At 40.4% G+C, this 27157-nt stretch overlaps 1 protein-coding gene across 5 annotated transcripts in view; it reads left to right on the plus strand.

Moving 5' to 3' along the window:
- MAP2K5 (mitogen-activated protein kinase kinase 5) overlaps nt 1–27157 on the plus strand; it is a 270206-nt gene that overhangs the window by 194205 nt on the left and 48844 nt on the right. For all 5 annotated transcript variants that reach the window (XM_024761657.1, XM_024761655.1, XM_024761656.1 and 2 more), the window contains 2 exons: nt 14837–14863; nt 15175–15207. In XM_024761657.1, the coding sequence (XP_024617425.1) occupies nt 14837–14863; nt 15175–15207 (60 nt within the window). The remainder of the gene's footprint in view (nt 1–14836; nt 14864–15174; nt 15208–27157) is intronic.

Genomic DNA, 27157 nt, shown 5'->3' on the forward strand with positions numbered 1-27157 from the left:
GGGAGGGATAAACAGGGACTGGGTGAATCTGTACTCACACCTTACATTTGGGGCTTTGCGAGGGAAGTGCAAACATCCTAGGCAGTCTGAGTGCAGAGAGAGTAACAAATATTTCATCCTGCCTTGTCATTGATTAGAAAAGAGACTTTAATTTCATTTCACCCCATGTTGTGATTAATTTGCATTCTTTGTCAGAAGTTAATGGAGTTTTTTATGGTTCACTCTGAAATCCTTGAAGACATCAGACTTGATCTGATGTTTATACAACCGCCAGCGGAATTTTTTCGTTTGATTGATGGCAAGCTTGATGTTACTCCAAACGGCTTTTTAAGCTGTTTTTAAGAATTATTTGAATAAAATGCAAGCAAGATATTGTTGTAATGATCAAGATTATCTGTTAAAAATCTGTTTCAAATAAAGAAGGTGATAAGTAGTAAAAAGGATCAAAAATATGCGATATAGTGAATAGTGATGTTATTTGTTAAAATACATGACAATGGCATCCAAATAAATTATTGCAATATATAGAGATCACTTTTATTGAAAAAGCATACCATCATCTGGCCAAATAGAATAATTAAGGCCAAGGCAAAAGGAAAGTCTGCATCTTCGGGATTAAAAATCTTTACTACCAATTGGCATTTCTCATTTATTCTGCCACCTTTTGCCACCAATGTACGAAACAGAGATCTGCTGTGCTTAACTCAAGGAGACAGGGTCTGTCAGGCCTGTTAGCTGAACAAAATGATGACATATTACTTGTCTCAATAAAGACGCATTCTTAAATCCCAATACAAGTTAAACATAAGTGGATAATAGAGGATTTTAAGTGAAAGACATGTATTCTTAATAGTATAATGACTGGCCTTTTTCACAAGACAGTACAGAAATGAAAATATCCTGTTGTTAAAAAGCAAAATACCCCACTTGTTCGTGGGTAAGAGAAACATGTGTTCACCCCCCCGTACACTGTGTATCAAAATATGAAGGAAGCTGTAGGCGGCATTTGCTCAGAACCCCCTGCTACTAACCAAGGAAATATGTTTTGCAAATGCTTTTTGATTACTGATACCATTTGTTTGATTTGGGGGCTTTGCCTTGCTTCAGCAGATCCTTGCTTTGCTGTGATTGCTGCTAGTGAGACTTACTCATAGGTCAAAAAGCTACTTATCTGAGCACTTTCATTTAAAACAGATTAATTTATTTGCTGTATCTGAAAGTTTGCTAAATAATTGGGTGGTTTTAATTTAAGTTACTGCTTTCTGATCCTTGTATTAACATGATCTAAGGTCCTTTTTATTATATGCAATCCATATTATTGACCACAATTGCCCTGTTTTCATTTAAATGTAAGCAGCTTGTCAAGTAGAAAATATTTTGTTTAACTTGGCCTGGAAACCTGCTATTTTAATGTGTGTGAGGTTTTTTTTTTTCAATTGACAGACTGTCTTTTAAACATACGTTTATTTTGTAGTAATAAATTGTGCTCTGGATAGAGTATTTGTCTTGTAATAAAGTAGAAAGCATATGTTCTTAAAACGATTTTGAAATATTAAACATTTTTCAAAAGTTAATGTCAAAATACTAGAGTTTTTTTGTTGGTGGTGGTGGTGGTTTTTTGCAGTACGCGGGCCTCTCACTGCTGTGTCCTCTCCCATTGTGGAGCACAGGCTCCGGCCGCGCAAGCTCAGCGGCCATGGCTCACGGGCCCAGCTGCTCCGCGGCATGTGGGATCTTCCCAGACCGGGGCACGAACCCGCGTCCCCTGCATCGGCAGGCGGACTCTCAACCACTGCGCCACCAGGGAAGCCCCAAAATACTAGAGTTTTTACACCTAATTTTATTCATGTTTTAAAATCCTTTGAGTATATTATTATTAATCCTAATTTTGACAATTTAATATGGTTTTATATTCAGTGTTAAATTCACACTATAGATATCACTGTCTTATTTATGTATTAATGTACTAATTATGCCTAGGCCAACCTAGTATTGCAAAATTAAACCTAAAAAGTTTGCCTTCTTTGAAAAGAGGTGTTTGGAATCTATCCTTTGTTGCATGAACTTTTTGAAATTTGAACATCAAGGATTTTAGTAAACTGTAAGTATCCAGATTTTGTGTGAGATCTCTGGTCAAAGAAAAAAACAGCAGTGGGTTATTACCCCAACTTCAGGTTCTAACCTTTAATTGGCAAGAGTCCAAAAGAGTGATATGTGTGCAGTTTTATTTTTCCAAACATTTCTAGCCTACATGTTTTAATTCATTGTTTATTTTCATCCTCACTATTGAGGATATAGACAGTTAAAATATACTGATATTTCAAGCCATAAAATCAGATTTTATGTTCCATAAAATGCAGAGGTGAAATTTAGGTGATATGAAGGTGTTCACTGATACACATTTGCTTCTTCCCAGAAATTTTTTAATTGCCTATGTCAGATTTTTCTCCCAATGTCTATTTCATACTTATCAAGAGGTCTCATAATTTTATTTGCTTAGTCTATGCTGAAGACAGGAGGTGGGTTCCCACTATATCTTTAAAATGGAGCAGAAATGGAAGAGGCATTATCCTCCAAGTGTGTGTAGCTTAGAAATGTGAAACTTTCCATTAAAGATAAATTACTTGTTAATACCTCAGTTGAGGTATATGTAGTTAGCCAGCTAGGTTAGTGATTGTCTCTATTTTTTTAAAAAACACTAACCCAATGTTGGTTTGGTTTTATAGCACCTTCTAAACTATTTTATGACATACATCTCAGTTTAATTGAACATGTATTTGTCATTGAGCATCTACTCTGTCCTGGCACTGTGCTAAGCACTGGGAGTACGGAAACGGAACAGATGTGGTCCCTGCTGTCAAAGAGTCCAATGCAGTGGGAAGAAAAACATAAACAAATGACAGTTGATATAAAAGGAGCCCTACAGGAGGTACTATGCTCTGGCCTCAAGAGTAAGAGGTCAGCTCACTTTAGGAAACTATGGTTTCACAGGGTAGATGATGCTTGAGCTGAGCTCTAAGGCTAGAAGGATGGAAAAGAACGTTCCAGGTATTTTGGTCAAGAGGAAAGTCATCTTGTAAAAGATAAAGGTCTAAAGCAGCATGTTGTATTTGGTGTCCTTGCAGTAAGCAGTTCAACGCAATAGGTTACTACTGCTACTGTGACATTCATCTCCCTCATAGTTTGGGAATGTCCTTAGATGACTTTTAAAGCAACACCGGGAGGGAAGGAAGAAAATGTTGGTAGAATGATAGAGGAGAGAAGTGCTGTATCAGGATGGAGATGGCACGTGTAGCCGAGACCAGATAATGAAATTAAGCTTGAGAATTTCATGAATCCCTTTGAGATGACTGAGAGCCAGTCTGAGGTTGGAAATCACTGCATTTTAAGATTTCTACCCTAAGGTCAGTTGGCATATGCCTCTGAGGGGTTCCCTGCCACCCTTTATGAATTTAACTTGGCATATCGTAGAACATTTTCTAGACTGCTGGAGGATTGGTCGTCATGATCAAATGAGCTAATACCTAAGAGACCACTTTGAAAAAAATAAGGTGGTAAATAAGAGCAAGGTAATATTAGTATTATTTATATTTTCCAGAAAGTACTTTAGGGATTTACCTATGTAACTCTGAAAATATATGACCATGTCTCACTCCAGTTAGGACTAAAATGAATTACTTTTCTGATCCCATAAGAGCCCTCCTTTAAAGTCTTTCTTTTTTGTGTTATAATTTATCATTCACAATCACCATCATTAATATATAGAATTATATGCAGGATCTAATCATTTTTAATTCAGTAACTGGGGACCATGATTCTTTTACAATTTTTAAATAATCAGTTTAACCCAGAAATAGAATTGACGTTTGAAGTAATGAACTTGGTGCCCAGCCTGGCTTTCAGGGGTTACTTCGCTATCTTCTTTTCCTCTTAATCTTTGTGGTCTGGAAGGCCTTCCATTTTTCCGCCTTTGGTTTCATTGGTACTACCTCATGGAATCATAGAATTTTAGGATGTGAGGAGATCTTACAATGGTCTAGTCCAACTCATTTATTTTACAGAGGAGGAAAGGGGGGTCCATAGCCATTAAATGACTCACTGATGATTACCAGATATTTGGCAACAGGATCAGACTGTCTCCCACTCTAGAGGGATGGGGCAGGGGGAGAAAGTGAAAGAAGGCACCCAGAGGCTTTGAGCCCAAATAGCTATCCTTATTTCACACACCCATCCACTCAAGTACTGCCTCCAACTGCTGTGTCTACAGAGATGGAAATCACTGTTGTAGGATGCTTCATGCCTGCCAGGTAATTGCTGATGGGTATGGATCCCTGGGGGGAAGTGGTCTTCAACAGCAGTAGTAGCAGCAGCAACAACAGACAAAGACATCAACTTTATTGTACTCCAGTGTTTTATTTATCACCATTCAGTATAGAAAACTTGGGTAGATGTGGGGCTAGGGGCTCATTGGCATCCGAGTTAAAAAGGGGGCAGACCTGGCCAAGCTTTGTTTGAATACAGATTACTTTTTAGATATTTAACAGTTCTGGATTAATGCCTGGGGAGTCTGGGAATTCTTCCCCAACGAAAATGTTGATGATGCTAAGAACCCAACCTTCTTTAGTGCCAATAAAACAGACAAGCTAAGTTCATTGAAAAATCAGTGAGTTGCCTAAAAGGAGCAAAGAGCTGATTCGATTTAAGACTGGAGATTGCCCAGGACACACCAGGTGGAAAGAGGGTGCCAGGGGCTGCTAGGAGCTAAGAAAGGAGGCAGTTGTCTGTTTACGCTCACAGCCAAGGTGTCATCCCCAAAGAATTGTGGGAAACTGAGGAAAGCAATTAGAACCAAGTGTAGACTCTGTTGTGCTGTACACTGTCAAGGTCTATAGTTGGTGACACCATGGGGGGAAGGTAAGGAAGTCTGGGGAAAGAAAGACCAAAGAGGCTGATGGAGCTTGTCTTGTTTTGTGTTCAGAAACGGGTTTCAGAGAGCACCGTTCTGGGCATGAGGAGACCTCGACCCCAGTCCTAGCTCTAGTTTGATAAAATACAGTAAACAAAAGAATGTTCCCGGCTAAAGGCCTCCCTCTAGCCCCTGCTCTTTGGTCAGCCCTATGCCGCCTTGGTAGCCAGGCAGCTGGAAATGCTCAGTGACTCAGGGCAGAGGCAACTGGGGTACAACAAGTGACACACCCAACAAGTGACAAATTGAATCATTATCAGTATATGGTTTCCACCCAGCCACACACACAGAGTTAACCTGAGTTCTGGTCCTGGCTGTTCCTATTAGTTTTTTGACCTTATTTCTTCTCAGACCTCAGTTTTCTCATCTGGAAACTGATGGAGGTGGCCTAGGTCAGTCACGTGCCAAATACAGTAGGTGGGCATCCACTCTCTGGCACATACACACATGCATGCACACACGAACACATTGTTAATTTTCAAAATGTGTCTAAGTAATATCTTGTATGAACTAAGAGCTATTTGGTAAACAAAGACTGAAAAATGCTGGACTAGATACTTGTGTGGTCTCCTTTCATCTTGTACGAACAGTTTCCTCCTCTTTTCTACACCTTCAGCCACCTTACTCAGCACCATCTCCCCATGTCCTCCCTTAGAGTTTATTGAAACCTTATTTTACTTATATCAAAATATGAGAGGTGTGAACCGAAACTGAAACAGAAGTCAGACTTTCTTCAGTTCATTCTAGATCCATGACTTTTTCTCTTTAAACCTATTTTGAATTTACAGTCAAGCCACTAAGACACATGTTAATTAACATGGTTATATGTGACTGTATTTCAAGATGTTTTTTCTTTCCTAATCCTGTATGAACCATGTGTTGGCTGCAGTTACAGCTTATCTCAGAATCTCAGCAGGCCAAAAAATGTTGTCAGATATATCGCGGATAAAAAAAAAAAAAGGGAGCGATATGTGGAGTCTTAGCTCACAAAGAAAATCTTCCTTGCAATGCCTAAAAACATGACCTGTTTTGGGGGGCATGGCGAAGCTGTCTTAGAAATTTACAGTGTCCTGAATCCAGCGAACTATATTTTATACAAACATTCAGTGACATTTAGAGGTGCATGCAAGCCCTGTGCTTAAGTTTCAGCTCTGCCACTAAATTTCAGGGAACTTAATAAGTCACTTTGTTTTTGTGGACCAGCAATTATATCTTATCCATCATCTGAGTCCTAGAGTCTAGTACAGTGGCTGGCACAAAGTACTTCATAAACATATATGAATTGATAATTTAGTTTAATTTTACTTTTTTTTACATGTTGGCAATAGCATGTTTTAGAATCAGTAGGAACTAAGAATCAATACACATCCTTAGGCTTTAAATTAATAATTTCATCCCCTTTTCTTCCGTGTCCGTATTTCCAGTCTACCCTGCCAGCATTAATACCTGAAGAATAAAAGCTTCCAAGGAGATGTGATAGTTGTCTTCAGATATTTGAGGATTCTCTGTAAGAAAGGATGTGGATTTGTTCTGTTAGTGTAGAACTGGAACAGGAGGTAGAATGGACAGTCAGAAAACGTAAGCTCCGCATTACTGTATGTATTCAGACAGAAGTTCGGTCAGCAGGGGCGTAAAGGAGGGATTCAAGGGTCAGATGGGGTGGAAGCTAGGTCAGATTAAAAAACCTTTCAGGTGCTTTCAGACACCAAGTCTATGAGTCTGCTTCAGTGTTGGGCAAGACTCTCCTCAGCCAAACAAATAAAAGGCTGATGCATTTTCTGTCAGTTACAGGGGAAAGACAACAGGTAGAAACTTCGTCAGACTTGTCTAGATTCTGTAATTGGTTTAATGATCCACTCATTTTGACTCTCAAATACTCTGTCAGTGTGAAACACATAAGAAATAGAAGAGTACAGGAAAGAAGTAATTCTTTTTCAGCCCAAGACTTACACGCTTCTCTGTTTCTCTCCACTGAGCCAACTATGTGACGTGGCTATCAAAAATGTGAATGCACTTGTAGCCTCTATGACAGTCTACTAAATAGTGTATAGTGTCCAAAGCAAGGTGATATAAGCCAGTGCAAGGTATGTGTTCAGGCGTGGATATCACACTTTATGAGGAACGTACACATATGGCACCACACTCAGAGAAAGATAACCTCAAAGGAGAATGTGAAATCATGCTTGGGTCCTTCTAGACAGCTTTCTGGTTCAGCTCACAGAAAACCCAACTCAAAGTTGCCTCAATCATAAGGTAAATTTATTGAATTACATGACCGAAAATCTAAGTATCGCTGGTTTTAGGTAGAACTTTATCCGGTAAGTCACTTTGAGCTCTATTCTTATTAGGCTTCTCCCTTCACAGACCAAGAATGGCTGTAGAGTTCCTGGGGTGACCTGCTTCCCAGTTTAGAAGGAAAGAGCTGGTCTCTTTCCCCCACAAGCAACCAGAGGCTCTGGGCTTCAGTTTGATTGGACCAGTTTAACTCCCTGCACCCAGGGCATTTAGGTGATGCCAACTAGTTTAGGCCTGAACCACGTGCCCCATCTCTAAAGCTGGGGGGCGAAGTCTTCTTCCCACGAAGCACGTGGGCTGCTTAGGGGTGGGGAAATGCTGTTAGAGTGTCATTACTAATGGAAGGGAGAAGGATAGAGGGCAACCAAACATAGCAAATGATCCTAGGAAGAAAATATCAATAGGATGTTTGTTCAGGAAAGAAAACATTGTGGAGGCATGACAGCTATCTTCAGATATGTGAAGAGCTGTCATTAGACTTAATCACTACAGCTCCAGACCATGGGCACATCTTATAGGAAGACATATTTGGACTCAAAATAAGAATGAACTTCCTAACAATTCAAGCTACCCAAGATAGAATCATTGGAATCCCGTCACTGGAAGTCTTCTAGCAAAGGCAGGCTAGCTGTCTGTCAGGAATATTTATTTTTCTTTGGTTCCCCCACTCTTTTTTTTCTTTTAATTATTCTTGGCTGCATCGGGTCTTAGTTGTGGCACGCAGGATCTTTCACTGAGGCACGCGGGCTCTTTGTTGCGGTGTGCGGGCTTCTCTCTAGTTGTGGCATGCAGGTTTTCTCTCTTTAGTTGAGGCGCCTGGACTCCAGGGTGCATGGGCTCTCTAGTTTGCGACAGGCGGGCTCTCTAGTTGAGACACGTTGGGCTTAGTTGCCCTGCGGCATGTGGGACCTTAGTTCCCTGACCAGGGATCGAACCCATGTACCCTGCATTGGAAGGCGATTCTTTACCACTGGATCGCCAGGGAAGTCCCTGTCAGGAATATTATAAAGTGAATTTCTACATGGAACAAGGAATTGGACTACTTGACCTCGAACATCGTTCTGGACTCTGGGGCATGTGGGGGATTTAAGCTAATAGAGATGCAAACTAACTGATAGCTCCAGAAGAAACCTTTCAGACATTTTGACACAGTAAAATAACTTTTGCTACGGCAGATTTATTTGACCATAAGGAGTAGAATGATCAACAGGCCTTTCTCAGAAAAAGCAACACCTCCCCCTCTCACCCCTCTCCCATACACAAAGAACAGATATTCTTCCTAGGTTCTGAAATAAGACCACACAGTATTTGGAGCAAAGAAAAAAGTTTGATACAGCAGATGTCTAAAATCTTCTTTGAAAAGCTAGTGCTTAATGGACTCCTTGACCAGACCTTGTACCATTAGGAAAAAGGTCAGTTTTGTAATTCACATTGGTCGTTTTGAATTGTGATCCTAAGCCCCTGCTTTTCTCACAGAATTTAGGTCTAACTAAATATTATAATTCTCATTTACCTGCCCGGGAGATGATTCACTCTGTGGCTCTTGTACACCTGTGTGGGGGAGGACCTGAGCTATGTCAATTTTACATACACAAGGGATAAAAGAGTATACACTGGCAATCAGGTCCTTTTTTTCCTGCTCACTGATTGAAAGACCCAGCACATGAATGATGTCGCACCGTACCTTGGTGCTCCAGCTGTTGTGTGTTGTGTGACAATGCATTGTCCTTGAGAACTCGGGAAGCAGTAAGAGCCAAGTGACCTAATTTATGGCTGCGCTGATTTTCTGCCTGGTCCCATCTGAGCTGTGCCCTCCTCTAGGCATCTTGGAGCCTTTCTAGCCCGCCCAGCTGTTTGTTAAATTCAGGGATATCTATTTTTAACTTTTTAAAACTGGTCACTGCTGAATGCAGCACCCCGGCCCGAGTTTGGGATGTGGGGCAGGGAGAAGGTGCCAGTGAGTGGATCTTAGAATGTGGGAATCACAGTGACCTTCTTACACCTTATTGAGTAGCCCCTTTCTAAATCCTCCTATCACTTATTTTTAAGCGATTGATTTGTGTTTAAATAAGTGATATGAGTTATTTTTTGTTGCTGTTTTGTTTTGTCCTATACAAGCTATGCTAATAAATTCACAGGCATGATAAGAACTTGAACAAGGACAGAGGCTGATGAAAAGGGGAGATAGGATAGCACAAGTGAATTGTTTTTGTTCATTTATATTATTAGAAATAATATATATTATTCATTTATTTTGTCTCATAATACATTCAGCGTCTAAAAATATCAGTTTGCCAAAATTCCCATTTGTAGTTAACCCGGGTAAGTTTCGTTCTGTTCGTTTTCAAAAAAACAGTCCTTTGTTTGGGTACTCTTATTTTAAGTTAGTGTTAGTAAGCAGTATGTATTCAGTTTGTGGTCATGTGGAAGTGATTTTTTTCTCTCACTGAGGGCTTTTTGAGATTTGGGCACTTTGTTTTTGCAAGTTATGATGGATTGGAGGTGATGTGACCCTAAGTCTTATCACCCAGCACAGTGCCAGATACAATCAGATTGAGTGCCAGTGTCAGCTCTCCTTCAGGTAGGAAAAAGAATCATGGTGCTTGAATGGGCAGCTTGGGGGGTTGGGGGGCCTTTGGGCCCCTCTAGCTCATCCTTTACTTTCTAGACAAGAGCCCTAAGCCTAGTGAAGGGAGGGAGCTTCTGAAGCCATGGGGATCTGACTGGAATTCCAGGGATCTTTCTGACTCCAAAGTTTATGCATTTGTCCCCATACTAGGGAGCCTTGTGAGTCAGCAGTCAGTTCTAAGCCAGGTTCTATCTGTGGCCTTGGGCACTGTTCCCCTCTGAGCGTCAGTTTCCCTAACAGCAAAATGAGTAGATCTTGGAGGTCCCTTCCATCTCAAAAAAAAAAAAAAAAAATTAGGTCATTATTCTTCATTTTGAATATAAAATCTCAGTTTGCCATAATCCCTGTTTATATTTAGCCAGAGTTATAGCTTAATGAATCTGATTTGAAAAGAGAGTCCTTGGGACTTCCCTGGAGGGTCCAATGGTTAAGACTCCGTACTTCCAATGCAAGGGGCACGGATTTGATTCCTGGTCGGGGAGCTAAGATCCCGCATGCTGCGTGGTGCGGCCAAAAAAGGACCCCCCCCTCAAAAAAAAAAAAAAGAGTCCTTGCAAAATAACTACAGTTTCTAAAATTTGAAATTTAAAAAGAGAATAGAGTTCAACATTGAAAGCTAGAATGTGATGCCAGGAGCACAACAAATAAAAACGATATTCTTTTAAAATCCCAACCATATAATTTAATTTTATATTTCTGTTTTCTATTTAAGAGAAAATAACACAAGCTTGAAAAGCAGTAAATATGTAAAGAGAAAATTTGTCAACTGATATTGGAAGATCTTACCCAGGTCACGCATTAATCTCAGACAAGAGCTGCAGGGCAGGCCATAATTTCAGAGAGTAAAAGAGAAAATGAAAACTATAGCTGGTGTCTTCTCTAAGTTACATAGGTGGATTCATTTCAGTTTTCTGATTGTGCTTCTGAATATAATATAAAAGCGCTGGTAGCAAGGTCTGCTTTACCACTGTGTGTGTAAAAAGTACCCCTATAGAGATAGAAGCGTAATGTGAGCCTTCCAAAGTTGATTTTTATCACCAGAGTCATTGATTAAATAGCTGAGGCCCCATGAGCAAACTTTTGCATTGGCAGTTTCCTTTCCAGGTTTGTTTTCCCAAGTCACAAGTCATATTATGGGAGCTTTTTAATTGCCAACTCAACTGTATGGCCCTTGCAAGGAAATACAAGGTAAATATGACTGCAGTAATACCCTAAATTTCAGACCTAACTGATTTTTAGGCCTGCCTGTTGTGAAGTCATTCTTCCCCATTTAAACACATAAGGGTCTGTCTTATATTAGAATGAGGCATAACTATCCCGTTTGTGTGGCTTAAAATCTTGAACCTAATGGCTGATGAAAGAAAAAAAAAAAAAAAAAAATCTATGCCCAGAAGAGGGAAGAGGTTTGTCTAAATGGTGTTTCAAAATGCTACTAGTTCTAGAGACTGATTAGCAAAGCCTATGACTGGAGCAATTATCGTTCTGTTCTTTGTCCCCAAGTATCAGTTAGACATAGAAAGCTCAACGCAAGCAAAATGTACAGGCAGGAAGGTGGACTTGGACAAGTTAGTTATAAACAGCATCTCATATGTTGGGAGGTGCAGGCAGTACATGAGCCCTAACAATGTTATTGTGTCCCTCTGAACTCTGCTCTCACAGCTAAGCGTTTGCAAGGCAGACCCAGAATAAAGAGAGGCATTCACGAAGCTAACATTTTATATCGAGGACCCTTAGTACCACTTTTAATGTGCTTCAAAACTAGGGGCTTCACTTTTTCATGAACTGTGTGCAAAAGCAGAGGCCACGACTGGAGGCTGACTTTGTTTGGATCTGTTTTATGATTGCTGCGCCTGTACAGTAATGTGATCTTGAAAAAGGTAAACAAAGAGTTTAGCAGTGAAAAATATGCCTAATATAAATACAGTTGAGTTTATGGCAGTTCAGAATTGAAAAATATGACCGTGACATTAAATTTTTCTGGTGGAATTAACAGAGGAACAGAATATAGCACTTAAGGCCATATATCTGAGACAGAGGAAGGAGATAACACATCTAACTCTATGGTCTATGTGGCATTCATATAAAGAAAAGCACAGTAGCTTTATTTAATTGAGAAATGAATCAATTACAATGATGTTGCATCATCAGATTCTTGCGAAAAAGAAGATATGTCACTGCATTGTGTAACTGTTAAAAAGTAAGTGAGTATCTTAAGCATTTTGAATCGATTTCATGTACGGGCACTGCTACCTTAATACAAAATTTATGAAGATGATTTCATGTAGTGTGTTGCTATCAAAAGTGTGTGATAAAACCTGATAACAGCGTCTCCCTTTAAAAACCTGGGCAAAACAGTATAACAGTATGGTTATAAGATCATAAAACAGACTTTGATGTTGCTGTTTCTCCTTTTCTTGTAGTAAAGAGCAAGTGTTAAAATAGTACAATTTTAAGCTGTCTTAAACCATGCTTTTAACCCACAGATTAGGGCAGGATGGAAACTTTTTCTAAGGTCTCGGTTTATGAGGAAATTTTCATTTAGTTCACGCAACTCATGTTACTGGGAACAGTGTCTCACAGTCCATTCCTGAATTCATTTTGAAACATGTCACTTAAAATGTTTGCTACATGTTTTCCTCAGAGAATCTGTAATCCCCCTGACTATTGGAAATTTATGAAAAACACTCTCTTTGATGTCAAAAACAGCTTTCTAATTCTGTGTACATTAGAAAAAGTAACTCTCCTGTTGAAGTAGATATATCTTACTGAGAATGTTTGGGGGAGGCGGTGCTTATCTGTGTGTACTTTAGAAAAATACAGTTGACCCTTGAACAACGAGGGGGTTAATCTGCATACAATTTAGTCGGCCCCCAATTTCCAAGTATCCGAGGTTCCTTCGCATCCATGGATTCAACCAACCATGGACCATTTAGTACTGTAGTATTTACTAATGAAAACTAGCCACGTATAAGTGGACCTGCACAGTTCAAACCCATGTTGATCAAGGACCAACTGTAAAAGCAAACACCAAAGATATAGGAGAATTTACCTGGGTTTTTTCATGATTTTTTAAAGATGCTGTGGCTTGTTAACTAAAACCCTAACCACTCCAGGGTGGTAGTTAACAGCTCTGTCTTCCTTTTTAATGTAAATCTTTCCCCACAGACCCTTACACAGAAGTACTCATTGGCTAGAGGAACAAGAAGAAGCATCAGGACAACATTCAGTAGCAACTATCAAAGTAGACTAAGAGCCAGTCAACCTGAGATGGAAGTTTCAGGGAGTGGTGATTGGGGAGGGCATGATGAGGAGTCAAGAGCAGGAAGGAGTGGGTACCATGCTCAGCTGAGATAATACATGGGAAAGCACTTTTTAAAACATCTAGCACTCAGTGGAAGGGTCTGCTGATCAGCCACAGGGATGCAAAAGAAATGCAAAAACATGGCTTCTGCCCTTGAGGAGCTTAACAGTCTAGTTGGGAATAAGCCACGTGCCAAAACTGATCATTTATCAACTTTACCATGCCAAGTATAAACACATGCAAATCCAGTTGTGTTTAAGGACTGCTGTGATTGTAGGCAGATATGATGCTGGAGAGAAAGGAGCACGGGAGAGGCCCCAGCACAACCACAGCCTGCTCCTGTGGCCTTGGGCCTGCCCACCTCTGAGAGGCCTGGTTTTTCCCATCATAGACTAGAGATGACCATCCCTGCCAAGCTCAGGGTGGTTGTGAGATCTAATGAGAACGTGTATGTGAAAGAACTATTAAAAGCACCATTAAAAGCATATAAGGGGGCTTCCTTGGTGGCGCAGTGGTTGAGAGTCCGCCTCGGGTTCGTGCCCCGGTCCGGGAAGATCCCACATGCCGCGGAGTGGCTGGGCCCGTGAGCCACGGCCGCTGAGCCTGCGCGTCGGGAGCCTGTGCTCCGCAACGGGAGAGGCCACAACAGTGAGAGGCCCGCGTACCGCAAAAAAAGAAAGCATATAAGGGACTATTAACTAGTTTACCTATATTTTACCCGCTGGTTGAAGCACAGTTATCACAGCAAACAGCTGTCTCCTCAGTAGTTATATTTGGTTCCTGAAATTTTCCTCCTTAGGAAATTTAGTACCTGGGACGACATTTTCATTGAGTTTGTAATAACTTCAGGCAATTTTTTTTTTTTTGGTTGGGGGGCACACATTGAAGTGTTTAATACTTTAACTACTAAGTGGATGTTTTATTAATTTGGTGTCACATTTTAGTAACTTTCTAAGAGATGTGGTTTATCGGTGTCAGCTGTGTGAGCAGCTGCCTCCAGAACAGGCATCTTCTTTGACTCTGCTCTTATCCCCTGAAAACCAGTGTTAAAACTTGCATGAATTTGATTTTCCCAGAAAGCATTGCTGCCCTGCTGAAGGAACTTTGGAAGAGGTGGAGTCTTTACCCACTCCTGAGTCAGAGGCAAATACTTCAACCACATAATTAAAGTTTTCTTCACAAAATAGGGGGTTGTGAGCAGACACTGGCAGGAATCCAAAACTCTAATTTCTGACTATGATTTAATTTCAATTTTAAATAAATCGGTTTTTAATTTTAAAAGAGTGAGCTTCATAACATTAGCAATGATTGCAACATTAAGCCCAGTGTTCACAATCTAGCAATATAAAACATTATTTATATCTGAATCGTAAACAGCCTTTTGAAATGGATTATGGTTTTTCTCCCTATTCTAATACAACCTGGAGGGTACTAAAAAGTGTTGTGTGAAATTAACATTCTGCTGACTTTCGCCTATAAATGAGAAGCGAGCTATTAACATTTGTGTATTTTCATTATGTAAATTGTGTTAACACATGCCCACAAATTGCCACCAGCAATGCAATAATTTTCTCTCAGTGATCATAATGTGTCCAAGTGAGTCATTTTGATTATGACATGCTAATTACATATTGCCTTTTTTCAGATTCAGAAAAACCAGGGATCTTTAATGGTAAGCTTTATGAGTTCAGAAAAAAATTCACTTTTCTTTTTCCTGATGGCTGCTTCCTTTGCATGCTTGAATGCCTTGTTTTAAACTTGGCAAATTGCATTTTGAAGAAAATGCAAACCTTTAACTGCCTGTATTAGATTAGGTACCATTAGAAATAATAGAACATCCTGAGCATCAATGTTTTTATAAGAGTTTGCTGTTGTTGATTAATCTTGCTATATTTTATTGCATTAATGATTTTTTCTTTCCACTCCACTGTAAAGATATTGCATAGAGGCTAATACTTTTTCCTTTCTTCTTTCCCATTGCAGCCTCTCCAGCTTCTGCAGTGCATTGTTGATGAGGTGAGGCATCGTCTTATGTGCTTTCACTCCTAAAGTCATTCCTAATGGTGTGGAAAGCTTATATTTTGTTTCCTAATGAAGCACAATGCCCAACATCCTCGGAGCAAGTTGTGTTCTATGGCTCTGAGCTGTGTTACGTGAACTGGCCTTGTCCTGAATCCTGCTCTTCTGATTCCAGCCGAGACTCTCTGCCAAAACAGACTGTCCCACAGGCTGGTCCTTGGGGGCATCAGAAGCCCTAAAGACAAAACACGATAATATTAATTTATCCTCTCTCTGGCCAGATGGGGATGGAGCCGGAAATTAAAGTGGTATCATTTTTTCCGTAACACATATTTAAAGTCATTCAGTAGGCAAGGGTCAGAGTTGAACAGCAGACATAAGCTGGATAAAATTTGTCCTCCTTGCTTTATTTACCGAAAGCATAGCAGAGTGATAAAAGTGTTCAGAAGCTCTAGGTCAACAGTTCAGCTTTAATTTCCTAATTAGGCATTTTCCCCAGAACATACTCCTAACTTTTTGTGCTTTTAACTAGTATTCTCACATGTTAAGTCATCCTACCTCTGATCATCTGTATCCGAGTTTCACTGTCCCTTTGCCTTTATGGAGTTAAGCTACCTGAATTTCATTCTCAATCAACTACTTTTGTTGCTGACTTTAAATTCCTTTCTTTTCCTGTAAATTAGCAGTCTTATAGTATACAAGACTCCGATTAAGAAACATTAATGTTTTTTAAAAACTGAGTTTTTCTGGGCTTGAGCTTGCCTGCTAGCAATGTTTATTTTTTAAACTTTAATTTTACAATATTTAAAATGCTTGTAATGTCGGCAATAAATGATTCAGGTAGGAAAGTTTGAAAGAAAAAATATTGTAATTCATAATTATTCCTCTCAATTAAATGTCTGTATAACCAGTTATGAGATTTGGGAGAAAAAATAAAGATCCTCCTAGGAAAAAAACAAATACATATACATATCACAATAATAGTAAGAATGGAGCTCCAACATCCTTAATGTCTGCATCAGTCAGTCCACATATCCCTTGCAAGCCATAAACCATGTTAGTGCAAAAATGAAGGCATCGTCCTGAAACAAATGGAGGCCCCATTATCTCAAATATCAGGCCTCCTGGATCTAATAGCTCATCAATATCTTCTGTCATCTTAGATTCCCAAAGCATCCTATGGCCATCAGAATCCTCCCAATTAAACTGATTTTCCTGAGCTCCCCCTTCAGGATTGCTTAGGGACGTGCCCAGGGAAATGGCCTCCCCAGTCAAGTGCACAGCCCGCCGTCTTTCCTGGGCTCTGCTGTTCTTGGTCTGCCGGGCTCCTGGGCATCAGAATGTTCAGGTACAGATACCTTCACCAGTAACACAGGTATTGCTGGAGAGCTCATTTGAAGGTTTTCTGGATCAAATGGATGTTTTCATTCCTTATTTAAAGTAGCAATGATTGCTATTAAATTTAATATATTTTACTTGTTTGATTTGGGTAAAATCTTGAGACTTTTGAAATCATCATAGGGAGATGTTCTAAGAAGAGAAGGTATGTGTGATGAAGGACAACAGCTTGTAGCTTAAATCATATATTTTTCTTTATAGCACTTCTTCCTCAGTTGAGAGAAAGCTATAACTTAGACATCTATTCCCATTTACTCTAAAAACATTCAAATATCTTTTTTATGGAAACTTGGGAAATTCACGTATATTTTTAAAACAAACATTAAGTTGATCTTGGAACCAAGCTGATGATTGGGAATAAGAGTATTAGGAAAGAGTTGGCCAGGTGACGTGCCTTAGGCAAGGTGCATCATAGCTTCTAAGAAAGGAAGGATTGGTGGGATCTTTTAATTACTGTGCTTACCCCACGTTTGTCAGATTTCTCATTGCTGTGATATAGTGTTTCTCAAAGGGTAGTCCAAGGACTGACTACATCAGGATTACCTAAGACTCTTGTTTAAAATGCAGATTCTTGGACCCAGATCTCTGAATTAGACTTTCTAGGGGTAGAGCCCAGGAATCTACATTTTACTGGCTTCCCAACTCTTTGCACATGAAAGTTTGAGAACCTCTTCCGTAATGGCTAAGTCTGCCCTTTTAGATCCCAGAGGACAATTAACTGTCTATCTTCATTTACATCTGACATTTAGGGCTTCTATTTCTGAATGAATATAACCAGCCAGGATTTGAACCACCTTACTCTTTGGGCATGGGATATACCTCATTATGAAATGGCTACCCAATGACAGTATATACTGTTTCTCTTTGGGAAAAGTCAAATCAAAAAGTACCACCCCAAGGGAATCTAATTCAAACAAGATGGATATATTTGGAGTCATGTACAAAATAGCTAAGCAAAGCCCAGTGTAACATACTTTATTTATTATTATGTGGATGTCCCTTGACCTCCTAGCATGGCCTGGCAAAGAACAAAGAAGTAGTAAAACAAGATCAAGTGGATAGGAGCCAGCGCTAGAGCAGCCAGGGGTGAATGTCAGGAGTTGAGAGACAGGAGGTGGGATCGTGGGTCAAAGCCAGAGTCAGCCACCACATATCCAAATAAAGACACCAAAAGGTAAACAGAGTAGTAAGAATCATGAACGTGAAATTTGAACCACAGAACAGGAACTGGATGAGTAGCCGAGGTACCAAGAGAATCAGACTCCAAAGAGAAATCTGGGAAATTTAGTTTAATTTTAGGGGGTGGAGCTTGTCTGGTTTGGACCTGGCTAACTCAGGATCTGAGTGCTGTCTTAGAGCTACCATCTTTGCCTCAAAGTTGCTTCTCTCAAAAGAACTTCTTACTGTAAAACTCATAATCAGGCCCTCTCCAAGTCCCTGAATACCTGAGCTGTAAAGTACTTGGGTTCATTGTAAGTGATGTGTGTCTATGCGTGCCATGATGCCTTAGCCATCTGATATCACTGGGGAATGAGGTGGCCCTTGCTGTCTAGCTAACTGATACTACTTTAAGCTCTGACATCAGTGAGAAAATTTGCATTTTTTAGAATGAATGTTTCTGAAATGTATTTGTTCTTGGCAGCCTGTTGATAAAGTATAGTGAATATCATTTCATGGACATAAAGCTTTTATAAAAGGTATCATAACCTTTTCTTGATGACTCAGGTCCCTGTTTTGAACATGGTACTGAACTAAACTTTGACGTATTGGTGCCCTCTAGGGCTATAGAATTGTGGGGATCTTGCCTTGTTCTTTCATTGAATTTTACCAGCCATTTTTGCTTGTGTGTTTGGCCTTGGCACTCAGTGATATGCTTGGGCTTTTTGAGGTGTAGAGAGCCTTTTGCTCCCAAACTAAATGACCCCTACATGGGTGTGCTGCTCTGCTTGGTGCTTTTCTTGTGTTCTCTCTTGTGATCACCTCTGTTTTCTATGGTCACTCCTCATTCTTGTCAGTGACTACTGGCTGCCCCAGTTATCTGATCATCTTGTCTCAGTCTTTGCACTGCTGATGGTGACCCTAGCAAAATTAAAGGTATCAAATGAAATCAGATACCCAAGTGGTATGTGTAAGGTCAAACCACTGCTCTGAGAAGAGAGATTGAGGCTGATGAAGTAAAGTGAGTAGGCTTGTGTTCATTCATGGAGCAGATAGTCCTCAGAAGTGCCCACTGTATGCCAGCCCAAGTTGACCAGGCCATGCTCAGGGCAGCCTTCAAGCCTAGAGAGGACTGTTCTTCCAGGCAAGTCTCCCAGGTCAACTGAAGATTAGATTTGTGAGTCACGGTAGAAAGGCAGAGGCATAGTCCCAAATCCTCTGCCAATACAGTGTGCTGGGACTCAGGAGGCTATGTAGCCATCTAATGCTCTCCCCGGTGCCCGAGCTCCCAGTTTGGCTGGCAGCAAAGGGCTGGCCACATCGGTGATGTGGCAGGTGGGAACAGAGCAGTGATATCTGAGTCACCGAATCCCAGGCTGGCTGGAGCCAGCCAGGGCATCAGTGGATTGAGGTGCTGGGAATTGCAAAGACTGAAGTGGGGACTTCCTCCTTGAGCCTGCCCCCAAGAAGGCCACAGACTTGGAAAAGATAAGAGTATGGAAATGAATAATTATGCTTCGTTATAGGATGCATACTATACAACCCAGAAACAGGAGGGTTGGTTCTGCCAGAAGAGGGTTTGTTCTGGGGGTGGATCAGGAGGTGTGACATTTAAGCTAGGTCTTACAGGATGAGAAGAAGTTTGCAAGGTCAAAAAAGGAAAAAGATAAATGTCAGACAGAAGGGCTTGAAACTTCCTTGCAAATCATTGTTGAGTTCACAGATGTGTTTCAGAATGTTCAGGTTATCTAAAGTATGACAGCCAGAAAAATGGATTATTACTCTGAGTGTGCGTGTGTGTGTGTGTATTTCAAGCATATTATAGCTAAAAATAAATTTCTGTCTAACATCTGTAGATGTTCAGCAGGACAATTAACAAATCCCTGGTTTATACACCTGTTTTATTCCTTTTACCAGTAAAAAGTGAATTCCTATAAGTCATGTTTTATACCTTATCAGAAGTATCTTCTAAATGATAGGATATAAAATCAAAACACAAAATCAGTTGTAATTCTATATATTAGTAACCCAAAATGAATAATTCAAAAGTGAAATTAAGAGAACACTTCAAGTTACAGTTAGCATCAAAAAGAATAAAATACTTAGGAATAAGTCTAACAAACGAAGTGGAAAACTTATACACTGAAAATTATAAAACATCTTTGAAAGAAATTAAAGACTTAAATAAACAGAAAAACATCCCACATTCTTGGAATGGAAGACTTAATATTGTTAAGGTGGCAGCACTCCCCAAATTGGTCTACAGATTCAGTGCAATCCCTGTCACAACCCCAGTGGGCTCTTTTGCAGAAATGGATGAGTTGATCCCAAAATTCATATGGAAATGCAGAGGAGTCAGAGTAGCCAAAGCAATCTTGGGGAAAAAAGAACAAAGGATTCAGGTTTCCTGGTTTCAGAATGTATTACAAAGTTATAGTAATCGATCAATCAATCAATACAGTAATCAATAGTGTGGTTCTGGCATAAGGATAGACATGGAAAATGGAATTGAGAGTCCAGAAATACACCCATATGTCCATGGTCAGTTGTTTTCTGATGAGGATGCCAAGACCCGTTAATGGTGAAAGTATAGTCTTTTCAACAAATGATGCTGGAACAGTTGGAGATCCACATGCAGAAGAATGAATTTTTTTCACGTCATATACAAAAACTAACTCAAAGTGGATCAAAGACCTAAATGTAAGTGTTTCACAGCTAAGACTGAAACTCTTAAAAGGAAATATCGGTACAAATCTGTGACCTTAGATTAAGTAACAGTTTCTTGGATATGACACCGTCAGGATAATGGAATCACTGTAACAATGCCAGGGTTCCAGGCCAATAGACAGCTAGAGCCAGGGCAAATCACGGCTTTAAGAGGAGGACCTTTGTGCCCCAGTCTGGAAGGTAGGGGAGACGATGGCTTTCCCTGTAAGGTGTGTAGCTTGAAAAGGATTGATAGGAAGACCACAGTGGGGATAGGGGAGAGGACGATGGAAAGGAAGTGGCCAGCTGAGTGATGGGCAAGAAGAGGTTGGGGTGAGGGGGCTGGGGGGGTGTTGTTCTGGGGCCTGGCCTTGGGTCCTCAATGATGAGGAGGAGTAAAGTGGGCTTGCTTAAGATGGGAACAGGCTCTCTTGGTCCAAAACATATTTAATAGCCCATCATTACAAAATTCCGTTTATAAAAGGCTTTGTCTTGGGCTTCCCTGGTGGCACAGTGGTTGAGAGTCCGCCTGCCGACGCAGGGGACACGGGTTTGTGCCCCGGTCCGGGAAGATCCCACATGCCGCTGAGCGGCTAGGCCCGTGAGCCATGGCCGCTGAGCCTGCGCGTCCGGAGCCTGTGCTCCACAACGGGAGAGGCCACAACAGTGAGAGGCCCGCGTACCACAAAAAAAAAAAAAAAAAAAAAAGGCTTTGTCTTCTGTGAGCTTTTATGACTCTATTTAATCATACAATTTAATTGAGACATAAGAGAGCCTCCACTATTTACTTACCTGCCTGGCTGGTATATGCACATCATTACAGTGGTGCTAAAAAGAGTCACGAATGGGGACAATCATCCACGCCACGAAACTCCTGAGCTCACAGGAGGCTTCATGTGGACTCTTCTCTTAGACCTGGCTCCTCTGATGTTTTCTAGCAGTGCCAGCAAACGTGTCCAGTGCTGGAAGGAAGCAGTGTTTGATGCTAACCCCCACCTGGCAGCTTAGTAAAGAACAGTATGGGGGTTAATCACACAGCTAGACACTTCCACATGAGCTGGGCAAACTGAGAGGCGGCTGACATCTCTGTTCTAGAAGAGGGTGATACCTGAAGAAGGGGGTGAGAAAAGAGAGGACTGGGAAAGGAGAAGAAAATGGAGAGAAGAGTCTGCTTTATAACCACATATAACCATAACAAGCTTCTAAGCTTTTCTCTCTGCCTTGTTTCTCCCACCACCCTACCTCCACAGGATTATCTTTTAAAAAATACAGATCTCAACCGGCCAAACCCTGCCTGTAGGGTAATGTCTGAACCTCCTAGCACAGCATTTTAGATTCACACCCATGTTTTTTTCAGCCTCACTTTGGGTCCATCATTAGTCTTGATGGCTGCCCCACACTTTCATACTTAGGGTTGTGTCCCTCACTCTGCTTGGAACGGCCTCCCGTTTTTTACTTTGTAAATGCCTAAGTGTTCTCCAAGGCTCAGCTCAAATGTGATGTCCTCTTTGAAGCTGTCTCTGTTACCTTCCCATTTCTTCCATCCTGCCCCATGCCCACCCAGTGTTAGGCATAATTCAGCATAGCATGTTTACAAAGCTTTATTATTGTTAATCATATGGAATCAAATTTAGTTTGTGAGTTTGTCTCCCACTGTGTCATGAAGTCATCCAGCACAGGGGTTTATCCCCACACCTAGTAGGGATCATGGCTCAAGCAGACGCTCCTTGAAGTAAATTAAAATAGGAATTTTTTTTCTAGCAGGGCTAATCCTACAGAAAATAGCATGTGGTCTAAGTTTGTCTTTTCTTCTGCTGAGGCCCATTCTATCCAGCTGAAAAGGACTGCTAATTTCAAAGATCATCACAGGGAAACTTATTTCTATTTTTTACTTTGACATTTTTATTTAAGTATAATTTACATAACATAAAATTCACTCTTATAAATTATACAGCTCAGTTCCAGAACATTTCCATCTCTTCATAAAGAAACCCAGTACCTGTTAACAGTAACTCCTAGCTTCTCTCTCCCCTCCAATCCTGGCAACCACTAGCTAATCTACTTTCTGTCTCTATGGATTTCCCTGTTTTGGACATTTCATATAAATTGGACCATGCAATATCTGGTGTTTTGTGTTTGGTTTCTTTCATTTAGCATAATGTTTCCAAGGTATATCCATGTTGTTGTATTTATCAGTACTTCATATATATTTATGGTCAAATAATATTCCATTGTATGGATATACCACATTTTTGTTTATCTGTTCATCAGTTGATTAACATTTGGGGCGTTTCCACTTTTTGACTATTATGAAAAATGTTGCTGTGAACATTTGTGTACTAGTTTTTATGTGGATGTGTGTTTTGTTTTCAATTCTCTTGGATATATACACCTAGTAGTGGAATTGCTGGGTCATATGAAAATTCTGTGTTTAATTTTTTTAAAATAAATTTATTTATTTTTGGCTGTGTTGGGTCTTCGTTGCTGCACGTGGGCTTTCTCTAGCTGCAGCGAGCAGGCGCTACTCTTCGTTGCAGTGCGCGGGCTTCTCATTGCAGTGGCCTCTCGTTGTGGAGCACGGGCTCTAGGCGTGCAGGCTTCAGCAGTTGTGACACGCGGGCTCAGTAGTTGTGGCTTATGGGCTCTAGAGCACAGGCTCAGTAGTTGTGGCGCACGGGCCTAATTGCAGCATGTGGGATCTTCCCAGACCAGCGTTCAAACCTGTGACCCCTGCACTGGCAGGCGGATTCTTAACCACTGCGCCACCAGGGAAGCCCCTGTGTTTAACTTTTTGATGAACTTTCAAACTGTATTTCACAGCAACTGCACCATGTTACATTCTCATCAGTAATTTACGAGATTTCAGATTTCTCCACATACTTGCCAACACTTGTTATTTCTGGGGGTTGTTTCCTTTGAATTGTAGTCATCCTAATGGATGTAAAGTAGTCTCTCATTGTGGTTTTGATTTGTATTTCCCTTATGATTAATGATGTTGAGCGTATTTTCATGTGTTTATTGATCGTTTGAATATTTTCTTTTAAATTCTGTTCAAATGCATTTTCTATTTTTAAATTGGTTTTTCCTTTTTAATTATTAGTTTTGAGTTGTTAGAGTTCTTTTCTTATTAATTTATTACTTGTCTGCGTCGTGTCTTCGTTGTGGCACGCGGGATCTTTCATTGCGGCACGAGGGCTTCTCTCTAGTTGTGGTGCGCGGACTCCAGAGCACGGGCTTGGTTGCCCCGCGGCATGTGCGATCTTAGTTCCCCGACCAGGGATCGAACCCATGTCCCCTGCATTGGAAGGCAGACTCTTAACCACTGGACCACCAGGGAAGTGCCTAGAGTTCTTTATGTATTCTGGATACTAGACTCTACATTTTCTTCTCCCATTCTGTGGATTGACTTTAACTTTCTTGATGGTGTCCTTTGACACACAAAAGTTAAAAAAAATTTTTTTTGGACTTTGAGGCCTTTCTGGTTTGATCAAAGGATAGGAAACTTAGATCTCTACCCTGTCCCCATCCCACTCATGGCACCCACATAAAAGTCCTTAGAGTTCCACAGATTATAATTTGAAAACCACCGATTATAGCCCAAACAATCATTCTGTAAACCTGTATTAATCCCAAAGCTAGGTACTGGGGAATAGGAAGTGAGTAAGATACAGTTGCCACCGTTAAAGAGTTTCTACTCTAGTCAGGGAGACAGGCTAGTAAACAGTCATATATGAGTAGATAACTTTAAACTAAACTGCAGGAAGGGACTTCCCTGGTGGTCCTAGTGGGTAAGACTCCGAGCTCCCAATGCAGGGGGCCCAGGTTCAATCCCTGGTGGGGGAACAGATCTCACATGGCTGCAACTGAGAGTTCGCATGTCGCAACTAAGACCCAGCACAGCCAAAATAAATAAATAAGTAAACAGTAAATAAATATTAAACTAAACTGCAGGCAATATACGTGGCATGAGACTTAATGAGCTCTCAGAGGAGCACAGTGACTGTCATTTTAACCCCCTCACATAAAAGGGTATTTATGACAAGGCATTTAATGATGTTTGCAGTCATATAAATTCTACATATACTAAAAGTGTGGACAAGGTGCTGGGGAAACACAGAGAGGAGAGATAATGAAGGAGGTGATAATATACCAGAGAGCTCCACAGAGAAGGGAAGCCCAAAGGGCCAGTAGGAGTTAGCCTCAGAGATACTTGAGGCCCGTGCGGAGTTCAGTATGGCCGCAGTGCTTGGCAAAGTATTAAAAGAGATGAGGCAATGGCTACATTTAGAAGGATCTTTACACATTGTGCCTGAAGGCATTTGCAGGGATGGAGGGGAGGGAGGTGAAAGGGTTTTAAGCAGAGGATCAACAGAACCAGATTTGTGTTTCAGAAAAATCACTCTGATGGGGTTGTGGAAAGTGGATGGGAAGGACAGTTAGGAACTTGCTGTGCTTATGGTCCTGATCAGAAATTACGTGGGCTTTCCATTAAGACAGCCTTAGCATGTTTGAAGAGTATTCAGGAGATGGAATAAACTGAATTTGGTGAGTAATTGGATGTAGCAGAGGGTGGAGGTCGGATCAGAGAAGAAGCATTTGGCTTGGTCAGACTGTCACTGAGCTGGGGCACACACACACTTCGTGGCAAGAAGATAATTAGCATTCAGTTTGTAGGGCAGCACCAAGCACCTCATTCAGAACTATATCAATTCCTGTTTCAGGCCCAGTTATAAGAAGTTTATCAACTAGACTCTAAGTTCCCAGGCTTTTTATTTCTATCTTCCTAGTACTGCACCTAATTAATGAGCAGTAGTCACTTATAAATATTTGTTGAATGAAATTTACACATAATTGTAAGAACTTACTACTTCTTTTTTTTAAGACCTCAGAAAAAACAATCCAAAAAGTAATAGTATATGACAAGGAGATACTTAGCTAATAAATACAGTCCTTTATCAAAACTCAGAAGTCTAGCCTTAACCCTTATGGTTGATAAAATGTTTCCCCAGGGTTCCCCAATGTCATGTTGCTTTCCCACAGCACTCTGTTTTACAGATGAGGAAACTGAAGGACAAAGGATGGGACTCTTTTTACTATACTATAATTGTCCTCGATGGAAGCAAAAAGTGACAGCTGAACTTTTTGGCATCAAAGGAAGAGATTATTTTTTAAAACTGTAAAAGTAGACAACTTAGAAAGCATTGGAGACGTGCCCCAAGGGCAGAAGTATATTGCAACACAGTTCAGTTTCGCTGTCTGTAAGAATGACTCCGTGTCTTTAAGAAATAACTGAATTCTCTTCTGCATATTCTGTTTATGTTGGCAGGGAGGAGATTGACTCCTTTTAGAAAGATTTATGTACACAAAAGGTTTGGCTCTTAAACCACTGTTATCTTTTAAAAAATTCATTCGTGCAGAATCACTCATTCTTGGACAGGTTAACTGAGGGCTGGTTAACTGAGAAGCTGCTGGGCTGTGAAAGTAGCAGGTGCTTTCTGGGGGTGGGGGTGGGGGAGTGAGGGTGTGGAAAATGGCTGTCTAATAATACCCCCAGGAATTCAAAACGTGGTGTCAACCAGCTCCAGAGGGAATAATATCTATTCATTTTTTTGCCTGAGGGACTTCGCCATAATTCTGGCTTCTGAAGTTAGCAAAAAAATAAAAGGAACATCCCCCATCCCTCCTGCTCCCAGCATCCTAGGATGGCCTCTTTCCTTCACAACACCTAACTGCAGGTAGTTTAAAGTGAGACAAGACCTGATGGCCTGAGCTGTCCGACGTGACCTGTGCATGCCTAGAGCTTCCCACCACAGTGACTGACACTCTAACCACTTGCATAAATGGGTATTGATGATGTGGGATTTCATGTTATTTGTAACTTGTATGAGTTAATGACTGGGAGGCATTAGAAACTTGGTAAGTTAATACAAGTAGATATACAATAGTCGTGTCCTCCAGCGATATGGTTAACTAGATCTCTGTCTCATAGTGTCAGGAATGTATAATTGGGATCCTGAAAACCGATATTCTCCTTTTATGTAAGGCAACCTTTAGAAATCTAATACCTCCTTTGAAAAGTCCAGTATGTTTAAATTAATGCAGTTTGACTGGTTTGAAAATTGAAAATAGGTTAGCATTAAGGCCATGATTCCTTTAGTAATTACTTGTTCTATTTGTAATAACTGTTTCTTTAGAATTGACATTAAGATTCTACCAAAACACAGCAGTAATCCAAAAGTTACTGTCTGTTCATTTATAATTATATTTAATTCATATTTATGAGTTGTCGGGAGGAAGGAGAAAGAAAGAAGGAAGTTTTAAAAATGTAACACAAGAAACAAGTTAAAAGCAAAAATTTTCCTGATAGTCTGAAGAATGTATAAAGTCACTTAAAGTAGGAAAAAATAATTTTTTAAATACAGTTCCAAAAACATAATAAATAAATACATTTCCATAAAGTCAGATTTTATTAGCTACTGCTGAAAAAAAAATCTATATTTTTATTATTTCCTATGGCACTGAATGAATTCAGTGGATAGACTTTTTCCATTTCTTCCTTTTTACTAATCAAAATATTAGCATAAACATCCCTGTGATTTTGATCTCAGTAAGTCAATTAGATTTGGAGTTTTTTTTTTAACCCAGGGAAAATTCTGCATCTTTAGACAGTCATCGGACAAGTAGC

The sequence above is a fragment of the Neophocaena asiaeorientalis genome, unplaced genomic scaffold (assembly GCF_003031525.2).
Source record: "Neophocaena asiaeorientalis asiaeorientalis breed wild unplaced genomic scaffold, Neophocaena_asiaeorientalis_V1.1 scaffold465, whole genome shotgun sequence".
NCBI classification, from domain to species: domain Eukaryota; kingdom Metazoa; phylum Chordata; class Mammalia; order Artiodactyla; family Phocoenidae; genus Neophocaena; species Neophocaena asiaeorientalis.